Raw genomic sequence first — 11,115 nt, 5'->3', positions numbered from 1 at the left:
TTTTATAATTGAAACAGTTGTAGATCCCCAACTATGCACCCTAAGGAAATCTAAGAAACCTTTCAAGATAGATTTTGATTTCCTTGAAATCGATTTTGATTATATATATAGTTTTGAGTTTTTATTTAAAAAAACAAATAAAAACACTAGAAAGTAGTACCGACCAAAATGTGCATTAATGTGAGGCTGTCAGATCTACCGCTGTAAAATTCAACGAACTAAACTTCCGCACACGTTAATTGGAGCCCCCAAATAAGTCATCGACGCCAAGTCCACATTCTCTTTTCGAAGCCAAAAATCACACGCCTCGCGCAAATCCTTTTCTTCCAAAACTCCGTTCTCGCTCCCATAAATCACATCTTGATTTTCTGCCATGAGTCCCGTCCTCAACAGCCTTCACTCCTAGCGACCATGCCTTACCATGTGACCTGCCTTGTGATCATCACCGCCAAACCCACATTTTCAGGTACTGTGCCCTTATCAACTGCGTGATACTCGCTTTCTTTCACCAGTTTCACCTTCTCAGATCTGTTTCGCATTGTTTGTACAGTACCTGCATTCTTGATTTTTCAGTTACAGACCTAGCTCCAGCTCTATAAGATCTTTTTTTGTTTCTCCAAATTGTTGAATTTGTAAAGAAAAAAATTTGATGGAAATGGAGATTTCTTGTGGAGCATCACCTAGAAATAGGTCCGATCATCTGAAAAAAGACGGATCCGAAGAGACCCATTTACAAAACTTTGAGTTGGAATCCGCTGATAACATTACCGGGTCTAATTCCCAGTTCCGTTCAATGAATGCCTTGGAGATCCTAAGAGAATCCGTTAAGATTCTCCGCTACAATTCGTCGGGGTTTATGATTATCACCGCGTTGCTCATTTGCCCAGTGACTGCCGTGCTTTTATCGAATGTTTTAGTGAAACAGTCTATTGTGAAGAGACTGACGGTTAGGCTTTTGTTGGTGGCCAAGTCCAGTGGACTGCCTCTTAGGCCTTTTGTCAAACACTCGTGCCAACATTTCGCAGAGATGGCCGTTTCATCGACAATGTGCTTCCCGTTGTACATTACCTTGTCGTTGTTATCAAAAGCTGCCGTGGTTTATTCAGTAGATTGTAGTTATTCGAGGAAAAAATTTGATGTGTCCAAGTTTCATGTGATCATTGCCAAGATTTGGAGACGGCTTGTTTCGACGTATGTGTGGGTGTGCTTGTTGGTTGTTAGTTGTGTCACATTGTTTTTTGTTTTACTTGTTCTTGTGTGCAGTGCATGTGTTGTAATTGGGTTTTCGCCGGATCTGATTGTCTATGCTGCAATGATGATGGGGCTTGTTTTTTCGGTTATTTTTGCCAATGCAATCATTATTTGCAACATTGCTATTGTGATCTCAGTGTTGGAGGATGTTTCAGGGCCGCAGGCAATGCTGCGGTCCAGTGTGTTGATTAAGGGCCAGACTCAAGTGGGTCTTTTGATATTTCTTGGATCGACAATTGGGATGGCGTTTATTGAGGGATTGTTTGAGCATAGAGTGAAGACGCTGAGCTATGGAGATGGGTCTTCGAGGATCTGGGAAGGGCCTCTTTTGGTGATTATGTTTTCCTTTGTGGTGCTTATTGATTCCATGATGAGTGCAGTTTTCTACTTCAGTTGTAGATCTTTCAATATGGAAGCTTTGGGTGGTGAAGGCCACTCAATACTAGAAACAATGGCTGTTTCTACTGAAAGGATGGCATTCAATGATATTACTTAGTAATTTTGATTTACTGTTAGCAAAACATTTTTGATTGAATAACATGAAGGATGAAAATTAGGATCTTGTTACCAGTTGTTTATTTACGGCTGAACAGCAGAACAGGATCGGTGTATTGGTACGACAGTATTCCTTCACAAAAGAATATATTGTAGGCGGTGCGGTTGCCTCAAATGGCTCTCAATTCTTGGATGGATATTTGACTTTAGTACATAAAGTGGCTTCTTGCTGATCACAAGGGCATGGGGATGGAAGGAAGGTATCAAAAAGCTTCGTATTGCAGCACTGTAGGAGGTATATTGCTTGTAGGAAAAGTCTTGGAAACTACAATTCCTTTTTGGCTTTTACATGTATAATGCATATACTTTTGTAATGGCAGATGACACAGAATTATCTTCAAATTCATTTTAAATTCGTTTATAGAAATTACTACATGTTCTTTGAGTACTCACTTACGTAGTAAAAAGCTTGATCTCAATTTCATTATAATTTATAAATTTTACATGAAGTATTCATCCCTAGAAGCTAGAAATAAATTACTATCCAAAGTAATTTGGTATACAAGTTGCCATGCCATATTCCAAGGTTTTGAGCATGGTTAAAATATATTTGTGTTCTTGCATGTAGAGCTCTGAATGATAGCCATTGTTCGTATCTACTGATGACATAAATAGATGGTTCTGCTTCTGCAGCTTCAATTGTTTCAGTGTGTTCTGGGATTCCATGATCATGAGGCTCATTTACAATATTAGGAGCTAATTCGTTATTATGTTGTTAAAGATGTTAGCTGATAAATCTGATTATTGGAAATGGAAAAGGGGGGGCAAACCATGTTGAAATTGGACGAGGAGATGGTAGGAGGCCAGCACCTGGGGCCTTCGCGGTTTGTCCTTATGTCTGCCTCCCATCAATTTTGAACAGCCAAGCACATTATTATACAAATACTGCTAGAATGCACCTAGACCGAAACAATAGAAAAATGATAAATTACATTTCATTGCTACAAATTATTGGGGAAAAATTAAATTAGTCTCTAAATTTTAGTGCGATTTCAATTTAACCCTTTGATTTTTAATTTTGGTAATTAGGTCTTCAAGTTTTACCTCTATTTCAAATAGCTCATTTTGCCAAGTTGCTGTCTAATTAGTTAACGTGTCACGTCAGACTAATAAATTAATGACACGTGGCTTGCATTTAACATGTTAAGTATCAACCGTTCATTTTTTCCACATGACGCATTTACTTTAAATTATAAATAATGTTTAAATAAAATTAAAAACAAAATTTAAAAAGAATAAAGGAAGAGATGTGGCCAACCACCCCTCATTTGGTGAGGGGTGGCGAGTTACCCCTAACTAGTGAGGGGGTAGGGATGCTTGGCGAGTTGGTTAATGGGCGGGATCTTTTTTAAAAAAATTGCCCAAAACGGGCGGGTAACGGATTGAGGGTATGCGTATGCGGGACACAACCCGACCACCCTCCCATTTAATATTATATATAATTCATATCTAATATATATCAATATAATTGACATATGCACGCTATACATACCACCTTGATTTTGAAAAAAAAAAGGAAATTCAAAATCATCCTTGTAACGCTCACCACAAATAAATGCCATATTTCACATTAATCCACGTGATGCTTTTACTATTACCTTATGACAATGCTATGATATATATATATATATATATTTGAATTTAACTTAACTAGAAACTATAAAGTTAATACCAAAGATTATATAATTGCGTATATTCACAACTTATACACCTGTTTAGTTTAACTCATACAAACACTATTGGAGAATGATACATGCACTCATGGTACACAACAAATATACTATCACAAGGCACAATTCTTGTGGTAGTGCACTTGTTGTGCACCATGAATATTTTGAGCATTTCCCTAAAAGCTAAGTCTCCCCAAACTCTAGAGGGTAGTAATCCAAATAGTTGTCCGACCCCTTCTCGTCTCCTCCGGCTATTGATGTAAAATCAAACAGTTTTATCGGTGAAAATTGGTGAGTCTACGACTCAGTAAGTAAAACATATTCCAACCAATACTCCGAGCGATGTAAGCCATTTTTTGCTTTATCAAATACAAATCTAAACCAAATTTATAATCTATGCTTTCGCCTCTGTCGCATTCCTATTCAATTTCCTAAAAATCAATATTGACCATTTGAGCAATCTCTCAACCACCAAACCTCACAAAACAATCAAAATACCTCTTCCCAACCATCACATCATTGAAACTTGATACATTAAGCCAATTTTGCTATTTTATGCTGCAAGGAGGCAGGGCAGGATTAAAATTTTAAGTGTGGAGGTAAATTAAGAAGAAACAAAAAAAAAAAAAAAAAAACTTTTTAAGGGATAAAAAATTAGTTTTGGAGGGTCTATCTCATTAAAAAAAAAAAAAAAAAATTCTGAAAAATTTAAAATTTTAGGGTCCATGTAGTAATTAGTCGGTTTGCCGGAAAATCAACATCAAATTTAAATTTAAAAGGACTTTATTCATTTACGGAAAACAAACAAGTAAGAATTGATTCAGAAGATCGAATAAAACAATTATAATTGATCCTAGGGATAAAACAATTATAAAAAAATATATTGGAATAAAAGAAATAAATAAAAAAGTTCCTCGAGGGTCATACAAATTAATCGACGAGTTAGAACAGCATGAAGTAAAAACTGACGAAAATGAGATAGCGTATCATGAAATTCGTTCAAGAAAAGCCCGTGCAAGGAGATGAAAGATTTTTTAGAAATGCTACTTTGTATTGTTTTGTCATTCTACCATCATTTTTAGTTGATGTGATATTGTTAGTTTATCATTGAATTTTTTATTTTTTTACAGTCTATATTATTTTTCAAAAAAATTATTTCAGCTGAAAATATATATTACTCATATTTTATTTTATCAAAAAAAGCCGAAACAAACATGCCTAAATACCATTATTCATATTTTTAAGACATGAAATTACCTACTCTGCAGTAAATATATACAGCCAAAAGAAAAAAGAAAAAGTGAGCCGATTGTATTAATAGTTCTCTCTTTTTTATTTATTTATTTATTTATTAAATAATAGTTCTCTTTCTGGGTAAGCTCACACCGGCGAAACGGACACAAAGCAATTCCTCATTTCCTCTCTCTCTAAAAACTCGAGCTGTTGGGTGTTTTTTTTCATTCAGTGCAAACCTTTTGGCCCCTGCAGCCTGGTTTAGGGCTACGAAAGCACACTGAGGAGGTGAGCAAGTTAACGTTCACAAAACTTTATGGACTACAATCTCCTTCACTGCTCTACAATTTTGGATTTTGCATTTCATTTGGGATTTCGATTGTTTAAGCTGCCACTCCGAGTACGGGGTCCAAATTTATTGACCCAAAGTTTGTTACTGTATTAGATACTTGTTAGTTGTTGAGTTGCAACGAATGAAGAACTGTCTACCTTAACTGTTTGATAAAATGCCCAAAAGAAATATTAGCAAGGTTGAAGCAGAGCATTATCGAATTATCTAATAAAATTATCTGAGTTGTAATTTCACTTGATTGGAAACTAAAATGATATTAATAATTGATAGTAGTGCTGCTGCTAAATCAAATAGGTTGCTAAAATACTTGTAATACATTTGATTTTGTTATTTTTGGGAATTAAGGAGATGAAGTAGGCATCATGCACTGTGTTAGTTGCTAGAACTTACATACTCGTAATCAGCTTGAACTCTTTAGATGCTAGTCTAAACCCTGTTGCTTTTAGTGATTTTACTGAACATATGTATTTGGGCATAGTTTCTCTCTGTGGTTTAGTGACTTATTGGGAAGCTCTAATTTGACTTAAATATGTGACAGAATTGAAATGGACAGCTTCCGCCAGGAGAAAGTACAGAGATTTGAGGAATTTGTTGATCGACGCTTGAAACCAGATCTTGTTCAAGCTATTGCTGAACGGTATGTCTTTGTTCACTCATTTCTTGCTTATTTCCGTTGAAAGTGCTTTTAAAAATATCTCCACCTGCCTCCTAATTAGAGTAAAACAATGCCATTTGGTTGGTGTTGAGATTTGTTTAAATGGATGCAACATAGATTGTAAAGAACACATTATTCTTTCTTATAAGAGATTCTATCTTCATTTTTTTTTCTTTTTATAATTATTTATTTATTTATTTTATTTATTTTTTTCAGGCAGCATATATGTTTGTTAACAAGTTCTAGATTGAAACTTGACATTCTAACTCAATCATTTGAGTTGGTACAATTTGTTTTATTATGGTTTCAAAATTCACAACTGTTTTGTGAAAGCGAATAGTTTAAGAAGCAGCAAATATCTCATTGGCCAATCCATATAGTTTGGATAGTGCTTTGTTGATATGTTTGTTGTGACATGAGAAGTGGGAAGAAGCACTAAACTTCCAAACAATGCGATTTGTAGCTTCATTAATTTTTCTGTTCTTATTTTGCAGGGACAAGGTCTTTGAACAACAAAAAGTTTTGTATCCTTTCCATTCTGTGTGTGTGTGTGTGTCTCTATATAAGGAGGGGAACAAGTACACTTGGAAAGCACAGTACACCGAAGAGTTGTATGCTGCATTCGGGATGGATGAATTGCTCCCGAAAAGAAATATATTGATTCTCTCCCAATCGGTTGGACCGTAGGTGTGATGATTTACTTTACGAGCGAGGCCTCTGGTTAAAGTCCATGATGGCCTAGCTATGCCAAGTATGACTTGAACTATTGATTAGTTCGTGCATATATATTTCTTATTTGCCACATTTGTTTGAATTCACAATAGATGGGACTTGACGCATTAGCTACAACATTGCACGGGTCGACATGCACAACACCTAGAATCTATTGTTTATGGCTAGGACTACTGGGCTATCTAATCCCATTTGCTCCCTTAGCTTTTGTCTCTCAGTGTGTCGGCCCAGCAGAGTCTCTTGAAGACAGTGCCCAAATCATTATGCCCTTCGTGTGGGTCAGAACTTACCCGACAAGTAATTTTGTTACCTTAGGACTGTTATTGTTATGTCCACTATTCATCGGGACTTCGGTTGCTGGCTCCCCTGTCATTAGGCCACCAACTTCCTTGACCTTTTGGCACTAGACAAGCATCAACCCCATACACGGTCTTACAACATATGTATTACGTAATAGCTCATTGATTGAGCGCTCTTGCACTAATAGCAAGATACCACTTTGGAAAAGCTAAAATTTTAACATTGTGTTAGGACCTACGGGCTAAGGAACAGTTTCAGATAGATAGTTTCTTTAGGGCATAGGTCTCCCAAAAGCTAACGGAGGCACACAAAGGTTTCTTTGGGCTAGACGGAGATTGGCCATCGAGTGCAAAGGTAGAAGGGAGCTTGATTGCAAGATCCACCGGTCAAGCAAGGAAGAAAGTCGACCTTAGTAATCCGACAATGCCGAGCAAAATGGCTGTTTCTCAACAGATGAAAGTTACTTTGGCAATCTATACATACATAGATGTGTGTGTATATATATATGTATATATTAAATATTATATTAGATTTACTAGATTTTATATTATTAATATATTTCATATTAATATAAAATAAATTATAACTATAATATATAGTTAACTAAAGTGTCTCTTATTTAAATCATTCAAAATACCTAGGGGTAAACCATTGATTCGGTATGGGAGCTAAGGTCCAAAATATGGAAGAAAGAGGTGTTTCCATGACTCTTCGACCCAATCAATCTGTTCTGCATAATCTCTATTGTATAGCCACATATCTTTCCGGCCAAGGAAAAATTTCCATTAATGAAAGATGTAAATTCATTGGAAAAAAAAAAAAAAAACCCCATGTCGGATGAAATGGTTGTTGCTATATGTTACAATAACGGACCATTGGTTTAACGAAATAATTTAATAAAATAGATAAACTTTTCTCTTCGCCTCTCAGTTTGACAAATCTTAAGGTCAAGGTTCAAACGAGGAAAGGTTTAGGGTATATATATACACTGGATAATACACAATTTACTCACCTGCATGGGATTGAACCCATCACCCCATTCTCCACCACTTCTTAAGTGGGGAGGAGATGCCATTTGGTCCAAGGACCATCATTCTAATCACATTTCTTGAGAAATATAGCTTGCTTCCTGTTTCCTTTTGACTAGCTTAGGGGTTGCTTCAGAAACATAATTTTTTCTATTTTTATTTTTATTATTATTATTTTTTGTGCAGTACCTATTTATCAGAGAATAAACTATACATTAAACATAGCAACCCCATGTGTTGGTGCTTTTTGGTGTCTGTGTTTACTTGACTCTATGCACTTATAGCTCGGATTTGCGAAGGAACATAGAGAATCTACAGAAAAATAGTGTAACCAGTCTTAGGACCATGGTCAATCTTGGCTCTGAAGTGTACATGCAAGCTGATGTGTAAGTCTCTAACATCTCATCTTTTCTGATGCTTTGTGGTGCTGCTTTCATGCTTATACATGTGATCGTGTATGGTGTGTGCAGTTGTATCTTGTATATTTTGTTATTTTTCTGCTTCCGTTTAACGATGATACTATAGCTGGTTCACTTGTTGTCCATTATGTCGTAGTTAGCTACTAGTGTCCTTGCTTCCCTGTGGTGCTGATTATCATCATCATGGATCATGTTGGAAAAAGCATTTACATCTTATGCAGGGACAGATCAATGGGACATAGTTTGCGGGCCCGGAATTGAATGAATTATTTCAGTGATGGGGTTACAAAAAAATGTGTAATGTTTGGAGGGGAAAAAAACAATTTAAAAGGATAGTCTCTCCTTTGTTGTCCATCATGTCCTACTATGAATGAAAAAATAGCTTCTTTTTTTCTTTTTTTTCTTTTTTTTTGGGGGGGGGGGGGGGTTGGGGGGTAGGGGATGGGCGGGAGAATGTGGCCCAGCTTTCAAGTCTGTCCATGGTAGTATGGGCACTTTATATGTTGTTTTAGTCTGAGCATGACCACTTTGAACTAAGATTTTGCATTGAACTGGCTGTAGCTGTGTTGAATGAGATAATTAGTTTATAGTTACAATTTTTACTGTTTTAGCCTGATTTTATTTTTAATGGTTTGGGGGCTGTTTTGTACATGCTTAACAGTCCAGATACACGGCGCATATTTGTTGATGTTGGACTTGGATTCCATGTGGAGTTCACCTGGCCTGAAGCTTTAAATTTCATATCACTAAGGGAAGAAAAGCTAACCAGGTATACAGTATTTCTTTTATAACATGATATGCTATCATCAATTGTATTCCAGCTGTAATGAATTGAGTTGCCCATGAACAATTGGAGTTTGACTCGTTTAAGCTCGACTCAAGTTTTGTTGGTTTAACAAATCAAACTTAAAACAATAAATTTGGCTCAAGTGTTAAACGAGTTAAACTCGTATGAATTAGGTTTGAGTCTGGTGAAAAACTACCTATCCTTGCCTTCTCCCCTCCCTCCCCCCTTCTCCTCTCCCCTGAAAGCCATTTAAATTCACTTGGGAAAAAAAGAAGACCACATAGAGTCATCACGTCAACCACCTAATTTATTGATCCCACCCGTTCCACTTCGACAAGGGCACATCGGTGTTGGCCAATGAGATCAAAAAAGCCCTGGAAGGGAACAACGGCGAAGAAGGCCACCATGCACCTCCTCAATGGCGAGACCACCTCCAGTTCTTCATAACCATCACCCGCTAAGTTCTCCCCTCTAAGGACCACACAATCCAAGAGCTCCCGCTCTACCCTATCATCTGTGACTCCATCACATATCTCAAGGACCTCTGTCATGATTTTTATCTTTTTTCTTCTAATTTTCCTTTTGTGTTTCGACACCACAGATACGCGTTCCTTTATTTATGATGGTTGATCTATGCATTTCTTGGTTTGTCTATGCAAACTAGAAATTAACTTGAGTTCGAGTTTGAGCTCAATTCGTTTGGTTTATTCGAGTCTAGATGGAGCTGAGATCAGACCTGGCTAGTTTTGGTAGATCTGAGGTTGAACACCCTTTTGAAGCTCGACTTGAGCTTGAACTGAGCTTGAGCCGGCATATTTTTATTTATTTATTTATATTTTATTGAGCCGAGTTTCAAAGCCAATACTTGGCTTGATTGCAGTCTTAATTAGTATGGTGTTTACTCGTATAAATTTATTTGTTTACTGTTGCATAGCTTAACTAATTTTGAAAGTGATTCAAGCACTTCTTGAAATCTATTTGGTTACAACTATATCAAAGTGCTGCTTATATAGCACTTTTTGAACTTAGTATAGAAACACTCTACTCAAAGCATGTGCTTTCTGGTCCTTGTATGGATTCTTTTTCATATATCAAGGTTCCTGGGCCACTGCCAAGTTTGATCCTAACATTCACGCTTCTGAATGTTCATTGAATGATTATTTAAGATGTGAAGGCTTACACAGGTTGCTAAATCTTAATATACCATTTTAATCATCAATAGAATCTGATGCTTACAATCTTCACCAATATGGTAGTTTAATTACACTATTTGCTCTTTCCTGTCCGTTCATCTGACTTGATATTTTTTTTAATAGCTTGTTCTGTATATTTAAGCTTCTTTTCTTATTTTGTGCAAACTACATTCAAACTGAATGCGGCTGGATTCAATTATGCAGGCAAATAGAGGAGTACACTCAGCTAATTGCTTCTATTAAATCCCAGATAAAGCTGGTATGTTCATTTATAATGATGGTTTGCCTTTTATTTATTTTTCTAACTAACATCTCTTGCAAAGTTGGAACACCCAGTTAAGGGATCTTCCAGTGAGGTCCTTAAGCCAGGGTATCTCTTTTCCCTCTTCTTTTCTCTAAAGAGGGCTGCGTGTTTGTTCAAATTCTATTAAACTACAGATGGAAGATAACAAGTTTGGGAGGCGTGATTGTATTGAAGCATTTAAGATAAAATGTGAACCAAGGATAAAAGTTTTCTTGATATTTTGAATTTAAGTTCTTTATGAGGAAGACACATTTATGATGAAAGTTAGCTTCTTTTGTTTCACCTGTGAACAAGTCCTTCTTTCTTTCTGTTTTCTGGGCTCTATGGACAAATGATCTCATTTGATTGCATACAGGTTTGTGAAGGGATTCGGGAGTTACTGCAACTTCCAGCAGAGAGATCTGTACGAGGGCCCATATTTTGATATTTTACCTGAATGTATATCTCGGTTTTTCGTCTTACATGACTTGCACTCCCCTCAAGAAGAAACTCAAGAAAGGACTGAATGCAAGGAAGCGAAAGGAAAGATCATTATGTGCCAATGCAAAATATTACCTCTTTAGTCTACACTTTCTTTGTTAGCGCCACTCGATTGGTTATCTTTCTCTAGAAAGTTTAGTCAGATGAGCTTGGATA

At 36.5% G+C, this 11,115-nt stretch overlaps 2 protein-coding genes across 3 annotated transcripts; both read left to right on the top strand.

Moving 5' to 3' along the window:
• Positions 1–245: 245 nt before the first annotated feature.
• Positions 246–2,198, top strand: LOC133869033 (uncharacterized). The gene has a single exon (XM_062306014.1). The coding sequence runs from the start codon at positions 650–652 to the stop codon at positions 1,745–1,747; it is 1,098 nt and encodes a 365-aa protein (XP_062161998.1). The 5' UTR covers positions 246–649; the 3' UTR covers positions 1,748–2,198.
• A 2,632-nt stretch (positions 2,199–4,830) lies between these two features.
• LOC133869041 (uncharacterized) lies at positions 4,831–11,115 on the top strand. Of its 2 annotated transcripts, XM_062306020.1 has the most exons (7): positions 4,833–4,997; positions 5,600–5,698; positions 6,211–6,240; positions 8,061–8,162; positions 8,857–8,964; positions 10,380–10,434; positions 10,835–11,115. In XM_062306020.1, the coding sequence occupies exons 2-7, from the start codon at positions 5,607–5,609 to the stop codon at positions 10,901–10,903; spliced, it is 456 nt and encodes a 151-aa protein (XP_062162004.1). In that variant the 5' UTR covers positions 4,833–4,997; positions 5,600–5,606; the 3' UTR covers positions 10,904–11,115. The 2 variants fall into 2 exon arrangements, with proteins under 2 accessions (XP_062162008.1, XP_062162004.1); XM_062306024.1 differs by lacking the exon at positions 6,211–6,240 and having other exon boundaries at positions 4,831–4,997.

The sequence above is a fragment of the Alnus glutinosa genome, chromosome 1, assembly GCF_958979055.1.
Source record: "Alnus glutinosa chromosome 1, dhAlnGlut1.1, whole genome shotgun sequence".
NCBI classification, from domain to species: Eukaryota; Viridiplantae; Streptophyta; class Magnoliopsida; order Fagales; family Betulaceae; genus Alnus; species Alnus glutinosa.
The sequence above is the reverse complement of the archived record's forward strand: the minus strand, read 5'-3'. Positions and strand labels throughout refer to the sequence as shown.